The sequence below is a fragment of the Pelophylax lessonae genome (assembly GCF_965119305.1).
Source record: "Pelophylax lessonae genome assembly, chromosome: 3".
NCBI lineage: Eukaryota > Metazoa > Chordata > Amphibia > Anura > Ranidae > Pelophylax > Pelophylax lessonae.
In genome coordinates, this window is record NC_138770.1 from 562,644,873 (window position 1) to 562,664,083 (window position 19,211).

Consider the following 19,211-nt stretch of genomic DNA (forward strand, 5'->3'; position numbering starts at 1 on the left):
TTGTCATGCTGAACAATGAAGTTCCTCTTCGTGTTCAGCTTTCTAGCAGAAGCCTGAAGGTTTTATGCCAATATTGGCTGGTATTTGGAACTTTTCATAATTCCCTCTACCTTAATGAAGGCCCCTATTCCAGCTGAAGAAAAACAGCCCCAAAGCATGATGCTGCTACCACCATGCTTCACTGTGGGTATGGTGTTCTTTTGGTGATGTGCAGTGTTGTTTTGCGCCAAACATCTTTTGGATTTATGGCCAAAAAGTTCAAAATTGGTTTAATCAGACCATAACACATTTTCCCACATGCTTTTGAGACTGCAGATGTGTTTTTTGAAAACATATCAGACACAGTTCTAGTAAATAAAAAGGTAGAAGAGTTTGCAGCGCCCAGGAAAAAATGTCACTTAACTTGTGTAATTGTTCACATCATAAATGTAAAATTTTTTCAGCAGGGTAGATGCGGCTTTATGCAGGAGATCACTTATAGGTAAAATAGCCCTCCAATGGTCCGTCACTCGTGGAGCATAAAAGAAAACATTGAAAAATGCAACATAGTGTAAATCCGTCTATACAGACACACAATGCCATTGGGGGAGGGTCACACCCGTGATGGAAAATAGACAACTGATAGAGGTGCTGTTAGATGATCTTCCTGCTTCCCCCATACAGTGGACACTCGCCAGCTGTAGAATTTCAACCAGCATATGGGTAATCAGGGTAGACACAGTCACGGGTCTCCTTCCTTAATCCATCCGCTCATGGATCAGCTGATGATGCCAGACCAATATCAGGGATCCCCGACCAGCTCAACTTCATGTCCTCACCCAATGGACATTCACCACTCAGTTCACTCTTTCTCACAAAAGTGGGACAGATAAGGACTAGGGATTAACCATAAAACCACTCTGTTTATTTAAAAGGTGTATAGCAACTACATAAAAAGCAGAGCTGTTAACTAGTTTATAGGTCGCATCAAAGGTGGAAAAAGTTCTGAAATGATTTATCTTGGTCTCATTTTTATACATCACAGAAACTTGACAATTCTCAAAAAAAAAAAAATCTATATTTTTTACTGTTATAAAACATTACCAATAAAAAAAAAATTAAAAGTCAAATTTTTGCATCATTTTAGGCCTTTATGTATTCTGCTACACATTTTTGGTAAAAAAAAAAAATCCCAATAAGTGAATCCTAATTGGTTTGCGCAAAAGTTATCGTGTCTACAAGCTAGGGGAAAGATTTGTGTCATTTTAATTTTTTTTCTTTTATTAATAATGGGGACGATCAGAGATTTTTAGCAGGACTGTGACATTGCAGCGGACAGATTGCACACCTAAATGACATTTTTGACACTTTTAGGGGGTGGGACCAGTGACAATACTACAGTAATCAGGTCTAAAAATTTGCACTGTTACTGTACTGACAATGGCAGGAAAGGAGTTAACACCGAGGGCGATCAAAGGGTTAAATATGTCCCTAGGGGGTGCTTTCTAACTGTGTATGGGGGGCTTGCTGGATGAACACAGAGACCTGTGTTCCTAAATAAGAGGTACACAGGATCCCAGTGCTCATTACGGACAGAACAGCGGTCTGCCAGGTTTACATCGGCAGACCACCGTTCTGTCTCCATGGAGAGCGATCCCGGGTGCCCGGCAGACATCGCGGCTGCCGGACCCGTTGAACGGCTCCCCCTTGAGAAAGGAAGTCTCAAAGAAGTATCGGCGACCAGCTTTACCAGATTGGCGTACCAAGAACGGCGAGGCCAGTCTGGAGCTACTAGGATGACCGGAATCCCTTCTGCCTCGATCCTGTGCAGGAGTCTTGGCAGAAGCTTGAGAGGAGGAAAGGCGTAAATCAGACGATACTGACTCTAGGGAGCCACTAAGGTGTCTGTGGCGTCGGCTAGAGGATCTCGAGACTGTGCCACAAACCTCTGTACTTTCCTGTTGAGGCGAGTGGCCAACAGAGCCCCCTCAGGAGTTCCCCACCGGAGACATAACTTATGGAACACCTAAGGAAGAAGTGACCATTCTCCTTGGTCTAACACCTGTTGACTGAGATAGTCTGCCTGCCAATTTTCCAATCCTGGAATGAGCACAGCAGAGAGGGCTGGAACTAATCATTCTTCCCACCTTAGAATGCCGGTTACTTCCTGAGCCGCCAGGACACTTCTTGTGCACCCTTGGTGATTGACATAGGCTACAGCCGTGGCATTGTCCGATTGAATCCGTACTAGACACCCCTGGAGATGACTTGTCCAATGATCCAGACAAAGCCTGATAGCTCTGAGCTCTAGTACATTGATCGGAGCCTGGACTCTTCTAGAGTCCAGACCCCCTGAGCACAGTCTGTGCCGAGGACGCCTCCCCACCTGGATAGGCTGCCATCTGTGGTGACAACCAACCAGTACAGGGGAAGAAATGATTTTCCCTGAAGAAGTGCCGCAGAATGAAGCAACCAAACCAGGGACCCCCTCGTGCTCCGGCTCAACAGGATCAGATTGTCTAGAGACTGAGGATCCCTGTTCCATTTCACCAGAATCTCCTTTTGCAGAGATCTCGTGTGAAACTGTGCACATGGAACTGCCTCTAAGGTAGACACCATTAGGCCCAACACCCGCATGCAAGCCGCAGAGATGACTGTCTGCTGGACAGCAAAAACCGAATTGCCTCCTGCAACTTTGAGGTTTTTCCAGAGGAAGAAACACTCTGGCCAAGGCCAGAGTCAGACAGATAGTCCAGGCTCGTGGACGGAACCAGAGCAAATTTCTGAGGATTCAGAATCCAACCAAACTCCCTCAGCATTTGCAGAGTAATCTCCAAGTTGGCCAACAGAGCAGTCAAAGACTCTGCTCACAAAAGCAGATCATCCAGATACCCCAGTATCGCAATCCTCCGCTGACGCAGTAATGCTAGAACCCAAGGAGTGGAAGCGAGACCAAAGGGTAAAACCACAAACTGATAATGCTCCTCGCCCACGGCAAAGCGGAGGAAGAGCTGATGGGTGACACATATGGGGATGTGAAGGTAGGCATCCTTGATGTCAATGGAGGCAAGAAAATCCCCTTGATGTAGAGACACCACCACCGTGGGAATGGATTAGCGCCTCGAGAGCCAGAATTGGACGCACCTTGCCCTCTTTCCTGGGAACCGTAAACAGGTTTGCGTGAAAAACCTTGAAAACGTTCCGACGTCGGAACCGGAACAATCACCCCTTGAAGTAACAAGTCTTGCACTGCCCCATAGAGATCCTTTAAGCGATCTAAGGATAAGTGCAGGTTGGAAGGGAAGAACCTTTCCGAAGGGTAAGCCCGAAACTCGATCTTGTAGCCGAAGTGAAGGACTTCATGGACCCAATTGTCCTGGATCAGGGAGGTCCACAGATCAGGAAAACAGCGAAGACATCCCCCCACCCCTGATATGGGTGAACGTGCCCCTTCATGCAGGGGAATTTGTGTCTGCAGATCTGGCAGAACCCACTTGTGGTTTGCCCGACCAAGAATTCTTGGAACCCCCCCCCAGTGGAGGCCCTGAAGGGTTTAGATTCCTTGTCTTGAGACCCCGAGGGATAAAAAGATAAAAAGGCCGCTTGTGAGCCACAAATGAGGGTCCCTGTCTGTGACGGGACTCCTTACCCTTGTGTTGTAGAATTTCATATTATTCATATTAATTTGCATATGCTATGAATATAATTATTATTATTAATTTATTTTGATTATTATCATAGTAGTAGTGGAATTATCATCAACATTATTAATAATTAATATTAAAGCAATAGTTATTAGTCTTTAGTAATGTATACTATATTATTTCATAACATACAAAGCTATATCTAAAACTTGAGCTCTAGATAACCTCTCTGCTTCATATTAATATTTTTTTAAGACCGTCACAAGTTTACTGGGTGAAAGTTTACTAGTATAAAGGTCAGACAGTTTCAGACATAGGTGTCTGAAACTGCAGATGTCCATTATTTTTTTATTTATGGTAATTACATTGACGTATGTTTTGACAACCAATCATAGTGTACCACATGTAATTCTATGGTCAAAAATTGTTATAAGAAGGCTTGTGTGCCTTTCATTCTTTGAACAAATAATGATTTCCCAGCTGCAACTGTTATTAACCCTCCCTTCTTTTTTGGAAATGTATTGCCTGGTCTTTTGTTACTTTTCTACATCACTTGGAAGCCTAAGGAAGAAGAGTACTCTCCCCCCTGTGAGGCTTTTGATGATGTCATCCAAGGAAGCTCCAAACAGGCGATCCCCCATGAATGGAAGATCAGACAAGGCTTTCTTAGAAGCCTGGTCCGCAGATCAGCATTTCAGCCAGATAATGCACCGCAGGACCACTGCTGAGACAGACAGTCTAGAAATCAGGGGAGCGGCATCCGAAGAGGCCTCACAGACAAACAGTAGCCCTTGGACCAACTGATCCGACAGCTCCGGGTACCGACCATTTTTTAAAGAGGGACTCCTCATAAGGGTACCACATTGCAAAACGCTAAGGGATTACAAAAGGTGCGTTTTGGGCACCCCCGCTGTTATGAGACAATATCATCAAAGAAAGCAGGAAAGGGAACGCCGCTTTGGAGGACCTATGGGTGCCAAAGGTGACCCAAACCTCTGATGCTGTGTTAGTCGCATCTTCCATATGTAAGGTTTCCTGCACAGATACAATCAGTGCATCTACTAGCGCCTTTTCATGTGCAGCTAGAGGAACAGAGGAATCATCCACACTATTTGAGCATGCAGGGTGTGTAGACGCAGACCCACGAAGGGCAGCTCACATCCGCGGGGGCCGAAACAGACTCTGGATCTGATGAGACAGAGGAGACAGGTGAAGGCAGGGGACGCTTTTTGCTGGCCCGTTTTCCCAAGACCAAATTCACTTTGGACAGTAGGGACTCCAGAACCACCGTCAGTGCAGTCAGTTGTGGGCCCTTGGAGGGCCCGACTGCCTCTGAAAGGGGATCAGGTGGAAAAACATGCTTCAGGGACTCCATGAACGGAGAGGGGAACCCACACAAAAAAAGTGTAAAAACACTGCAAGGGACACCCCAATGCGCTGTCGGCACAACAAGGCCCAGCACAGCACTACCGCTGCAATAGCAGAAAGAGGGAGAGAAAACCCCACAAGGCGCTCACCACCACTGTTCAGGTAGTCACAGCCCGAAATATATGCACACCATGCGGCGATCAGGAAGAGGAATATCTCTGAGAGTCAGCACTAGAGGCCAAAGAAGGGCTTACTACTCCTGAATCACCACCCATTTGACTTTAAAAACATAGCCGCTGCTATTTGCAATGGGAAACCATAGGAAAATGGCCACCGAGGGTACACAAACATGGCCGCCGACAAGGCTACAAGAAAATGGTGGCCCCACGCGGCACCACACAGCTCCCGGGGGTCCCAGGGCTGGAAAAAAAAGTTATCACAACAGGGAGGGGGGCCCTAGCAGGTGCTCCCATCAGGCCCATCTCCCACCCGAGGATCCATTGTTTGGTTGCCGGTGGCGCCCCCCCTCAATCGCTAATGCAGCACCCCATTCAATCCACAAAGGTATGTCCGCCCAAGTGGGGCAGATTGAGGGCACAGACTGCAATAGACCACTGAGACGTGGGGGGAACATGAACTGGGAGGAAGGGGAGCCCGGGGGTCCGACCTTCCCAGGGAGAGGCCCACGTCCATCCCAAAACCCTCCAGGGGTAGAGTGAAAGCAGCTACTTACCCCACCTGAAACAGGATGGGCACCGCTCAGGACAGGACACCGCTCCATTGTAATGTGGGTGCTGTCGGCCAGGAGGAAACGCTGCGACTCAGGCCGAAGCTAGTTCGAATGCGTCCTCGCGAGACGATTAACTCGCAGGCCAGCCCCTGTACAGTGTGGCTTTGTCGCGCCCGACCTAGCGTGGAGCTGCGGTCTGCACGTGCTCACTGGCTGGACTGGGGAGACCCTAAGGATCTAGATTATCTAGTTTTTTGCCCAGTCTGGCACTTAATTGTAGATTCTCATAGGAACAAAATAATAAAAGGAGGAAAAAATTCCATTTAAAAAGAAAAAAAAATGTCAGGACCAGAGATCCCAGCAAGGAACTAGGTCCTTACTCCTGACTAGGCAGAAAAAAACTGAATTCCTATAGCAGGAAGTGGGAGTATACCCCCAGGGACTCCCCAATAGGTGTGCTCAAGCATTTTTCTCTGCCTAGTGTCCTATTCCAGCAGGGGGCAGTATATCCCTATGGTCATGAATATGAAGAAGCTGTGTCCGTCAATGAACGAAAGAGAAAGTAATTTTGAAATATTTCAGATAATAGTAACAGGACTCTTGTATGACTATTTTTAACAATTTATTATCTTTGAGCTTAAGCAGGAGATACAAGACATCCTTACAACCTAGTAATTCTATATGGACCCAAAAAAAGTGTTCTCACAGACGAGTATTTCTTTGCACATGCAGTGGGGCTTGTTTGAAAGGGCACTTTCGCTATAAAAGCCTGCAACTCTTCAAAGAGTTCCGAGAACTGTTAAATAGATAGGCAGAACATTTTTTTCAATCTTTGTTTTTTTTCTTTTATACTAAAGTAAAAAAAAAAAAAAAAACTGATAGTTATGTTACACAGCAGATTAAACAGTGATAACTAATCTTTAACTCACTGGTTTTCACAAAAAAAAAAAAAAAAGAAAAAGTATAAATTTGGTCACCTAAGGATCAGCCAATAGCATTCATTTTAAACCAACATTTGTATACTAATGAACATCTAACTGTTTTTCCCAAAAAGTTTGCCATGTTATTTTCTCATTACTGTAAAACTTTCCACTTAGTGTGATGGCATTTTCTTCTTTAGCCTGGTCACCTCTGACACAGCAGACATGCCCCGCAGCCTCAGGCCCTTCAGAATAGCACCTTTCTAAACCTTGGCATTTTCAGTCCCTTTTATTGAACAAAGCTAATGAGGCTGTGAAACCAAAGACTACACAGTTCCTGCCACAATATTAGTGAAGATATGATTTGTCAAACTCCAGTTCTTTGATGAAACACCTCTGCAGAAGAAGTGTGTCATCCTATCCTACAATTTCACACATCAGCTGCCCTGGTATCTTTACCCTGGAGACCAGTTTCACGTTGCACTAATGAGCTGACACCTGTTAGAGTGGAGAAATCTGAACCTTGTTAGCGACTAGGCTCTCTCCAGAGAGTGTGCACAAAGAGCATTGTCATACTCACCTCTAACATGTCTGTACTGAGAACCTTGGCCGCAGCTGTGATAAAGTCTACTATCAGCATGGTGAAGCCAGGCAAGCTGAGGAAAAAGAAACTGGACGAGCAGTGCTTTATGACGGTATTCACAATATCCTGAAAAAAAAAAATATAAAAAAATAAAAATAAAAAACTTGCACAGACTGATTTTAATTGCACTTTTTAATGGCAGTGTGAATAAATGAAACATTAAATCCCAAAAGAATACAGTAAGTTTCATACAAATGTACTACCAACTGAGTTTCTTCTGTCTGTTGACTAATTATCTCCATAATAAAATACAGAAAAAATAAAAGGTTTTTTATTTTAAATAATATTTGCTTTCCTGTATCATTATTCTCTCCATGTACTAAGATCCCCAACCACGATTTTTTGGTCTGACATTTTATTTTCAGTATAGGATAGATCCGTGATGGCCAACCTTGGCACCCCAGATGTTTTGGAACTACATTTTTCATGATGCTCAACTACACTGCATAGTGCATGAACATCATGGGAAATGTAGTTCCAAAACATCTGGAGTGCCAAGGTTCGCCATCACTGGGATAGATGCTTCAGGGATTTGGCAAGCTATATTTTCAGAATTACTATTCTGCTAGGAAAAGGGACACTTTCATAGAATAACTGCGATCACTTTGCAGTACTAAAGTTGCGATCCAGTCAAACTTTTTTTTTTTTTTATGTTTTGGATAGGAAGAATTAGATCCTGTGACTTTTCATCTGCCTAATGACTTTAATTCTGTTAATTCAGTCTTGTGAATTACATATGTAGCCAAGATGATGTCACATCTATCTCTTTTTTGCAGCATCCTGTGTCACCTGTCCATTCACATTATTCTTACTGGATGGGAAATTATCATCATTCCATCATAGACTCAAGTCACAAAGCTTACACACATGGATAAAGATATTTATTTTAAAAAAAAGTCACAGTTATTCAGTGATAAATCCAATGAGATTTGAATTACAGTAAAAAACAAAGTCCCTTACCTTTCTAAACATGAGAGAAAGTGCTGCTCAAATGCCGCTGCATACTAAGCCCACCAGCTTGAATTACTGACAGATGCTGGTCTTCTGACAGAGCACAATCAGTCTTCTAAACTGAGTGTGGTACTCAAATTGCAAACGGACACTCTCTATTCAAAGTATCCTGGGTCCATCAACAGAGCTAAAAGTCTCAGGTGTTCACTACACCCTGCTGCCCTATTCAGACTGGAATGGTCCATAGACACCATATACAGGAAAAACAGAAAGAGGGCCTAGTGCATTAACTTTTAGGCCCCTTTCACACAGGCGGACTGTTCAGATCCGCCTGTCCGTTTTTTTGGCGGATCTGTACGGTCCCCCCATGCATCCCTATGGGGCATCAGATGTCAGCGGAGACATGTCCGCTGACATCCGATCCGATCTGTCAAATCTGGACGGATGGAAACCCTATTTTCCATCTGTCCAGGGGATCGGATGAGAACGGACCGACGGTCCGTTACCATCCGACTCCCTCATAGAGATGTATGAGGAACTGACAGCTGTGTCTCCGCACACAGCGCGGAGAACAGCTGTCATCCTCCTGCTCAGCGGGGGATCGGCGGATCGATCCACCGCTGAGATAAATGGAGTCCGTCCAACGGACGGATAGTGTGAAAGAGCCCTTAGGCCTCTTTCACACAGGCGGACCGTTCAGATCCGCCTGTCCGTTTTTTTGGCGGATCTGAACGGACCGGTCCCCCCATGCATCCCTATGGGGCATCGGATGTCAGTGGAAACATGTCCGCTGACATCCGATCTAATCCGATCTGTCAAATCTGGACGGATGGAATCCCTATTTTCCATCCGTCCAGCGGATCGGATCGGATGAGAACGGACCGACAATCCGTTCCCATCCGATTCCCCCATAGAGATGTATGGGGAACTGACAGCTGTGTCTCTGCACACAGTGCGGAGAACAGCTGTCGTGAGATAAACAGAGTCCGTCAGATGGACAGGCTGTGCGAAAGAGCCCTTAACCTCATTTATTATAAAGTGTAACATAGGTGATTGTACTCCTAGTCCATTAGGAGGCATGTATAGTGGTTCTGTCTGTTCTTCACATGGATATTTGAGATGAGTCTTTTGCCAATGTTTGTTTGTGAGTGCAATAACCAAATTTAAACTTCTTAATAAATGGTTGTAAAAGTTAATGCACTAGGCAGGTGCACCCTCTTTCTGTTTTTCTGCACTCTGACAGAGCATGTCTGACTTGATTACAAATCTCCAAGTATTAAAATAGAGTTGCACATTGTTGATGTTTGCCAGTGTATTAAGAATCCAAAGATTGGCTTCAGTTCAGTCTCCTTCTAAAGGATATAGCCCTTTGCCATGCTTTACCCAGATGGAGCCTAATCCTAGAGAGCCTCTGTCTACAATGTACTATGGAAGGAGATTGAGCTGATGCCAGTTTTTTCAGGGTATATTGCCTGCATACCACTGTGTGAGCCAGGACCATAGCAGACAAGGCATTTTGTCCATGAATTTATACTACGCTGCAATAGCTACCCAACACAGTCCCACTGCATCCGGCGTGAACCAGGCCTAACAGAGTGCTCAGATAACCTGACACCTGTTCACTTTTTTAGTACATACATTAAATAAGGAAAAGAATATTCTACAAACTGCCACAGCTGCAGCAGTATAGCCAATCATAAGTAAAATGTAACTTAAAGCACAAAAGTAATGTCCTACAGTAATACTAATTACATTTACATTACAAGTTCACAAACTACTCTCATTTAGCCCCGGTTCACACTGAATGCAGCTTTGAAATTGCACTACTTCAGCAGTTTAGCAGATACGGTAAAGCTGGCCACACACAAATTACATACATGAACCATACTCGATTCAGGGGTGGACCCATAGGCAGAATCCAGCTTGGCAAACTGCAATCTGAATCTGCAATTTTATATGAACCTAAACCGACTTTAGGGTCTACGCTTCAGCATCTATGTTCCCCATTCTGTGTGTTCCCATGAGGGTGCAGGTCAGGCTAGAAGTCCACCCTGACTCCATATAATCCATAGAACCAGTAGAGAAAAATCTCAGCCACTGCATACCATACAAGCCCAGCATGTAATAGGATAAGGCAGCCTCAGCCTAACAATCCAGGCCACGCCCCTTCCACATTACACCGCACCCACGCTGGGCTTGTATGGTGTGCATTGGCTGAGATTTTTCTCTACTTGCAATTTCTATGCAGAGAACTGTCACCTGAACAGCAACTGCAACCAACCAGCTTTCAGAATACAATAACGTGTCGGGGTGGAAGGCAAAACACATGGCAAGATCCACAGCTATGGTGTGTATTTGCCGAAAATGTTCTTTAACTGAAAAAAAAAAAAAAAAAGGAAAAGAAAAATAAAACTCACATATCCACCACATCTAACAACTGGTAAGCTGTAAAATATATAACTTTTTGTTCTTGGGTTTAAATGTTCCTTAAATACTCCTAAAGTGGTAAAAAGGGTAACCCCCAGCAAGCCTATATAAGGCTTAGGGAGGGTCTCAAACTGTCAATGACAATCTGAGATATTATCTAAAAGACAGTTGCACAAATACAATAGTCTGTAATGAAAATAAGCACAGTAACCGAACATTGATACCACTGAACATTCCTTTTGGAACACTAAGGTGGCCGAGTTTATTCTGTTTATTCCTATTATTTGTGTTTAGCACAGCCAGGCACAAGCAGCCCTGCTGCTGCAGACATTCTTATGGGACCTTGTGGTATTTGATGACTACGGTACGTTGCTGGGTTCTCATTAGTTCTGGTTACTCACCTACATTCGCTATCTACTTTTCAAAATTAAGAAAAAAAGAATGCTTTTATGGACACCAAAGGTGTATCTTTCTGCAGGCGACATCCACGTCCCCACCTCCTGCTGAAATTAAATGCACAATCTTATTTCTGACATCTCGACAGATTGTGTTTTCACTGGACAAACAAACTGGCCTAAATGCTTCTTTCAGGTTAATGTGTAAACTGGTTTTAATCACTTCCTTTGATACATTTTTATGTCAATATCAGTCAAAGTAAACATTCTGAGAGTGAGCAGATGGATGCTGGGCCTCATAAAAAGTATGCTGGGGCTGTGTGAGAGAGAACAAAAGACCCAACTTTTTCATAATTAAGGGGCTGATTAAAGCTGAGGGTTCCCCACCACACACCTGTAATTACTGACACAGCTAGGTATTGTACTGTGCCCTCATCTGTGCATTGCAGGCAGCAAACTATCTGCAGCAGATGGGAACGCGTATCTGTTGACATATGCTACAATAAAAGGCTTCGAACAAACCTGGCTACAAGAGGTGACAGAATGTAGCATATCTGAAGATTAATAACTCAAACAGCTATGCTGTTAAATTTGCTCTGCCTGCTTTTACATCCATCTGTTGCACATGGAAATGAAAACAAAAAATATATTATTTGAACCCATTAAGTAATAAGCAAATGGCAAATTCTAGCACACAATATTTTAAACGTAAAAGCTCATCTACATCAACTCGGAGCCTGTGAAAAAAAATATAGTTTTTATAGTGACGCTTTGAACGGTCAGGTACATTTATAGAAACTTCAATAGCTAGCCCTATGTGTGTTCACACATCCTCTTAATCACTTGCTGACCATCCTATAGCAGTTTTACTGCTACAGGGCGGCAGCTATGTCCCAGATTACGTAAATATATATGATCCTGCACTTGCACCTGCAGGGGGCACTCATTGGCCCGCCAATTGTTTGGTAGACACTAAGAACGGAGCTCTGCTTATGTAAGGGGAAGGGATGGATTTTGTGTTCCTGCAAAGCAAGGACTAAAATCCATCTCTTCTCCTAGAAAAAGCAGCACATACATCACACAAAAACACTGGTTAAGCACACAGTTAACCCTTTGATCGCCCTAGATGTTTCACCCCTTCCCAGCCAGTGCCATTAGTACAGTCACAGTGCATGTGTTTAACACTGATTACTGTATTAGTGTCACTGGTTCCCACAAAGTGTCATATCTGCCCTGAAACACATATAATACAGGTAAGCAGCGGCTGGAGTTATCTGTGATACAAAATGCAAGAAAATAATAACGCTAAGCCAGTCCCCCGTCGTCTGACGAAATGCGTTGGGTGTGGCTACGTCAACATGTACGCTTACTAACCGTCAGGTAAGTCCGGAGAGGCCACACAGCCTGCTGCTAATGGGAGAGCAACTTGTTTGCTGTGTTTTATTGCCATAGGCAGGTTTTAAAACTTATTGCCCTGGGACTTTTTTGGTGCAATTTTGTTATAGCTTACAAAGCCCACTTGTTACTTGATTTTTAATAAATGTTTTATGGAAGACACTATGTGCGCATATGCTTTTTACAACGTAGTCATGTAAAACGAAACATGTCGGGACGTAGGCTGCACGGCAACGAGGAGAGTGTACCCGCATCAGACGTCTAACCGGAAGTGACGCTGATCTCCGGGGCGGGCAGATGAGCGGAGGACTGGAGGCTGATCATAGATTGATCCCTAGCCCCCTTCATGTGTGCTTATGCTTTGAAAGGCGTTTTTACCGCATTAAAAATGTGAGTGGATCCTTTTTATTTTCATTTAATAAAAGTTGTATTTAACAATATTACGCTATGGATCATTTTGCTTTTATCCCCCATATGGATTCATACGGAGTTGCTGCCACCCGTGGACATCTACTAAACTGCCTGCAGAGTGATATAAGGTGTTAAGCGCTGTTTATCAGCTGTCTGGTGAGTTCATTACCATTGGGAACGGTGATATCTGCACTTGTGGTGTGGTGGACGGCACATTCCTTATCTCTAAGTGGATGATTTATCATGAACTGTCTGACACTTCATCTTTCACTCTACACATATGGGACTGTGATTATATGAGCCGCATGTCTTGATTTCATGTTTGTATGAGATCTGACCATTTGTTGAATATCTATTAGTTATTGCAGACTTGCATTTCTTATTTAATATTTTTTTAGAGGTGCAATTACCTCAATGATTTTTAGCCGAGGTGCTGTGGCTGGATCTTATCGTTAGAGGGCTGAGTATTGTGTGATCCTCACTGTTTTCATAAAAATCATATTGCACAAGCGATTATAAGCGTCTCTTTCCAAAACATTCTCTGCTTATTTTTCACTATCAATTTACCTATAGTTACATAGTCAGGTCGAAAAAAGACATAAGTCCATCTGTCTCAACCAATAAAAAAAAAAAAAAAAAAAACAGTAATGAAAATCCAACCATACAATCCCATTTACACAATCCTATACCCGCAGTTGATCCAGAGGAAGGTAAAATAACCCCAGCAAAGCATGATCCAATTTGCTACAGCAGGGAAAAAAATTCTTTCCTAAACCCCCCGGGAGGCAATTGGATATTCCCTGGATCAACTTTACCTATAAATATTAGTACCCACTTATATTAAGTACACCCAGGAAAGAATCCAGGCCTTTTTTAAAGCAATCTAGTGAGCTAGCCAGAATCACTTTTGGAGGGAGTCTATTCCACATTTTCACAGCTCTTACAGTGAAGAAACCTTTCTGTATTTGCACTTGAAAATGTCACGTTTATGTGCATCAGACATTTTTTTCCTGCCCAAAAGCTCCTCTAAAAAATTGGATTTTTGACTTACCGTAAAATCCATTTCCCAAAATCCATCCAAAACCATTGGGTTATACTGCCCCCTACAGGAGTAGGATACAGGCACGAAAAAGCTCGACTATGGCTATAGGCAGTCCAAGGGGGTATACACCCACTCTCAGCTATAGGCACTCAGTTTTGTTACAAGCCAACTCCACAGAGGGGTGGGTGCTGTGTGCGTCAATGAACAGTAGAGAAATTGATTTCATGTTAAGTAAAAAATCCCATTTTCTCTTTCGTTCATTGACAAGACACAGCTCCTGATTCATCTTAACCATTGGGACGTCCCAAAGCAGTGTGAAACATGAAGGGTGGGAAAAACATCAGAAAAAAATTCCCAAGGCTAACTATAGCCAATCAGGTAACATAGAGCTCTACCATAAACAACTGGAGCTCACCTGAAAAACAATACACCCTCAAAGAGGATCAGGTCCTCTAAACAGCAGCCTGCAAAACCTTGCAGCCAAAAGAAGCATCCGCAGATACCAACACATCCACTTTATTAGAAAAATTGGAAAAGTATGCACCAACGACCAGGTGGCCGCCTGCAAACCTGCATCCCTAATGCATTGTGACAGAAAGCCCAGGAGGCACTAGGTGCACTAAAAGAGTGCGCCTTGACAGGGAAAAGAGGAACCTGACCCTTGATGGAATAGGCCTGAACCCCCGTCGGTCTGATCCATCTGGAAATGGTAGCAGAGGAAGAGGATAACCCTTTGTGAGGTCCGTCCATGAGCACAAAAGAGAGTCTGACTTCCGAAAAGACTCCGTAGCTGCCATGTACACCCTGATTGCCCGAACCACATCCAGGGAATGCAAGGAAATTTCCTTAGGATGTTTTAGCCCTGGGACATAGGGAAAGCAACACAATATCTTCATTCAAAGGAAATTAGAGACGAACTTTGGAAGGAACAATGGACAGGGACGAAGAGCCACCTTATCTCTGTGAACCACCAGGTAAGGTGAACGACAAGACAATGGGACCAGCTCTGACACCCAGCACACAGAAGTAACAGCCACCAAAAAGGCCAGCTTCTAGGACAACATAAGCAGGGTAACCTCCCGAAGACTTTCAAAGGGGAGTTTCTGAAGAACAGACGACACCAAATTGAGGTCCCACGGCAGCAATGGAGACCACACTGGAGAAGCCAAGTGACGAACTCCCAAGATAAAGGTAAGCATCAAGGAATATGTGGCAAATGGACGTTGAAAGAAAACCGCTAAGATCGAAACCTGGCCCTTAATGGCATTCAAAGCCAGGCGCTGCTCAAACCCCCGTTAGAGGAAAGCCAATATCCGAGCCACGGAAAAGGAGCGAGGGTGAATCCCAAGAGATTCACACCACGCAATGTACGTCTTCCAAGTACGATGGTAGATCTTTCTAGAGGTATATTTTTTAGCCTTTTACAGCGTAGGAATCACCAATTCAGACAAACCTCAATTCTTCAGCACCTGGCCAAAAGAGACCGCCGCCTCCGACGCAGCATCAGCCGCATCCTCCATATTTAAAGTTTCACGCACTGACACACTTATTCATGCGCGGCTAGAGAAGCAGAGAAACTATCCTCCCTATCTGAGCATGCAGGGTGTGTGGAGGCAGACCCAGAAGAGTAACTCGCATCTGCGGTGGCTGAATCAGATTCAGGATCTGATGAGACAGATGAAGCAGGTGAAGGCGGGGGACGCTTTTTGCTAGCCCGTTTTCCCAGGACCAAATCCGCCTTGGACACTAAGGACTCCAGGCCCGTTATCAGTGCAGTCAGGGATTTGTGGGACCCGGATGGCCCGGCAGCCTCAGAGAGGAGATCAGGTGGGGAAATGTGCTCCAGGGACTCCATTAGAGAAGAGGAGGACCCACGAAAAAAAAAAAGTGTATAACACTGCTGGAGACAACGTTCTGGCGGTACCACTGGGTCCAGCACAGAGCCCTACCACTGCTATAGCAGAGAGAGGAAAAGAAAATCCCACAAAAAGACTCACCACCACAGATCAAGCACTTACAGAACCAGGCAATCTGCACACCATGCAGTGATTAGGAAGAAAAAGATCCAGGAGTCAGCACTAGGGGATGAGGAGGAGCTCCTACCGTCAAAATCACCACCCATATAGCTTCAAAAACATGGCCGCCGCTATTTTCAATGAGAAAACCACAATAAAATGGCCACCGAGGCTACACAAACATGGCCACTGAGCCACAGCACAAAAGGCCTCAAGAAAATGGCGGGCCTGCGCGGTGCCACATGGTCGCCAGTGGTGCACTCCCCCGCCCCCACCCCCAGCTCGACACCCCAGACTGATCTAAAAAGGTATGGCCACTCCATGGGAGGGGAGGGGGAGGGATGGTGTGGGCAGATGGGGGGGTTACAAGTCCGTAGAGGACCACCGAGAAGGGGGGTCACTGCATGAGAAGGTGGGGAACCCAGGGATCTGACCGTCCCAAGGAGGGGCCCATATCCACCCAAAAACCTCCAGAGTTAGAGGGGGCACAGCTACTTACTATACCAGAAACAGGGTGGGCACCACTCCTGACAGGCCACCACTCCATTGGAATAGGGGGGCTGTTGGCCAGGAGGAACGCTGCAACTCAGGCTGAGGTCAGGTCATATATGCCCTCGGGAGATGTTTAACTCGCAGGCCAGCCCCTGTCCAGTTGGGCTATGTTGCAGCCGACCTAGCGCAGGGCTGGGGCCTGCACGTGCTCACTGGCAAGACTGGGGGGACCCTCTGGATTTAGATTATCCAGTCTGTTGCCCAGTCTGGCAGTTGATAGTAGATTATCACAGGAACAAAACAACAACGATAGGAAAAAAATTCCATTTAAAAGAAAAATTGCCAGGACCAGAGATCCCAGCAAGAATCTAGGTCCTTACTCCTGACAAGGCAGAAGAAAATTGAATTCCTATAGCTGAGAGTGGGAGTATACCCTCTGGGACTGCCCCATGCAGGGGCAGTATAACCCAATGGTCAAGAAGATAACGAGCTAGGTCAGTCAATGAACGAAAGAGAATCACAGATTTTGCTGACTCTTCAGGCTAGGATCACAATGGTGCAGTGCTATTTTGATCGAATTTTCAATGTGATTTTTTAGTGCAGCTGCAGTGAGCTTTTGAAATGTGATTTTGATATGTTTTGTTTACTACGACTCATCCCTGCTGTCATGGGACCCCACTTTCCAAAAAAAAAAAAAATGCATGGAGTCTCTTCAACCCATTGGTCTGGTATGGATTTGGGGGGAACCCCACACCTTTTTTATTAAATCAATATCCAAAATCAATACCAGATCCAGAAATGCCTCATTATTATTAGGAAGCCAGTGGGTGGCGGCTCTGTAAAGAATGCTGGTATCCTGAATACCAGTACTTTCAAACACTTTCCGAACCGGCTAGAGACATTGTGATTATAGCCCTTTTCGCCAGGAGCGCTGAGTCGATCGTTCCCGAAATCCTAGAGAGCATAGAAGAAGAATAAAGCAACGCAGCAATCACATACCCAAACATCAGTTGAAACTAGATAAAGGGTACAGTAGGAACTTTTATTGAACAAACTCACACAGAATATATACCCCACCAGGTCAGGTGAGCCTGATTACATTATCGAATGCAGATGAAATTTGTATACAGAAACATAATTAACCTGAGCTAATTTATTAGCTATCTGGACAGAAACAATAGGTAAATGGGAATCCAGAAATAGACAATGTTATAATTAACATGTTAATTAACTCAGCACTTAAAACAGCCTGGGTGACCAGACTGGCCAGCAACAAGGCTAAAACAAAGTACATTACACATCATTCTACGTATAAACACAGAACACCTTATTAAACAGACAAAAGCAGGAGACCCCAGTAGCAGACTGTCCGGCTCCGACCTACAATAGTCTATGAGTCAAAGCACTTACAATGTTCCATAAGTTCATAAGTTCAGTGGTCGCGGTCAGTGAGTGCTGAATGTCTCCAAATCTACCCAAAAAGGTGAAATGTCCGCAGGTTTCAGGAGTAGCCTTGGATCATCTGGGTCTTAGGGGCTGCCCAGCCAAATAGCGCTCTCCTGGCTGAAGGGGAAAAAGGTATTCGGTACCAAGGTCCACCGAAGGCAAGATATAAATAAACAATCCAAATATGTGGTTTCATCACAGGCTCCTTAACAGATGACTTATCCCAGCTGTTGACAGCAGGAATTAGTCACTGGTTGTTAGGACGCCGGCAAGTGCTGGCTCCTAATAATCAGCACGAATCATATCAAAAAACGCATGTAAATGCAATTTTAAATAGTTTCTATTGAAGCCTATGGACCACAAAATCGCACAAAAGTAGCACAGAAGCCTTCCCCAAAGTCGCATCACAGCTGCACTGCATTGATGTGAAAGGGCACCATCGGAAGCAATGTTAGTTCCATTGTCATGCAATTCAAAGCATCAGTGTGAACCAGGCCTCAGACCAAAAAACTGTGTTAAAGCTCTTCCACTGTATTTTTTTTTTTTTGGCTAATTGAACTTTGGTTTGCCTTATGCCATGTCTCACTCTAATATACAAGAACAAAATTGGTGTAAAAACACACGAAGATACCGATAATAAATTGCTGCTTACAGATTAGCCTTTAAAGACATAAGGAGTTATTTACAATTTGTTACTTTTTTTTAAAAAAAATTGCTATGGAGCAATGCTTAATCCATTCCATTTTGATCCAACCCTGCTTGCTTTTGGTGCAGGGTGTCTAGATGCTTTCAAATAAAAATCCCTTCACAGAATGCCCCAATACTTGGGAAGAAGATAGGATATTGAAGGGTCCACTTTGTTTTCCGGGGTTAAGGTTAGGTCACATTTTAGCATTAGGTTTTGGGTTAAAGAGGAACTGAAGCAATGCCCAGAAAAAGGCAGCAGAGGGCAAAGTACTACTCACCAATATTGCTCTATGGGTTCTCTCTGCAGCATTAATGACTTATTACGCCTTTTTCTGCACTGTCCCTGTGTTGAGGCAACAATTATGGTATACACAAGATGTTTGCTTCCTCATATCAGAGCCTCCAGCAAGAACAGTGAGCAGCACAGTAGTTAGATCACCAAATCTCCTAAGCCTAGCAGTCAGAGGCAGTATTGCCTTAATTTCCCACTGCAGATATACAGATTTGAAGCCCTAGGCACAGGATTGCCTTTGAACTCATATATCGGGAGGAATTCCAAACAAAAGATGTAATTTTGAGGGTAATGTTTAGGCACAATTAGTCTCTAAATGTTTTCCCTAAAACATAGCAAATCTTCACTTTTTGACTTAGAGCCGGTTCACACTA

General features: G+C 44.3%; 1 protein-coding gene across 2 annotated transcripts in view; it reads right to left on the reverse strand.

The window, feature by feature from the left end:
* RALGAPA2 (Ral GTPase activating protein catalytic subunit alpha 2) overlaps positions 1 to 19,211 on the reverse strand; it is a 685,399-nt gene that overhangs the window by 303,375 nt on the left and 362,813 nt on the right. For both annotated transcript variants that reach the window (XM_082251348.1, XM_082251349.1), the window contains one exon: positions 7,222 to 7,350. In XM_082251348.1, the coding sequence (XP_082107474.1) occupies positions 7,222 to 7,350 (129 nt within the window). The remainder of the gene's footprint in view (positions 1 to 7,221; positions 7,351 to 19,211) is intronic.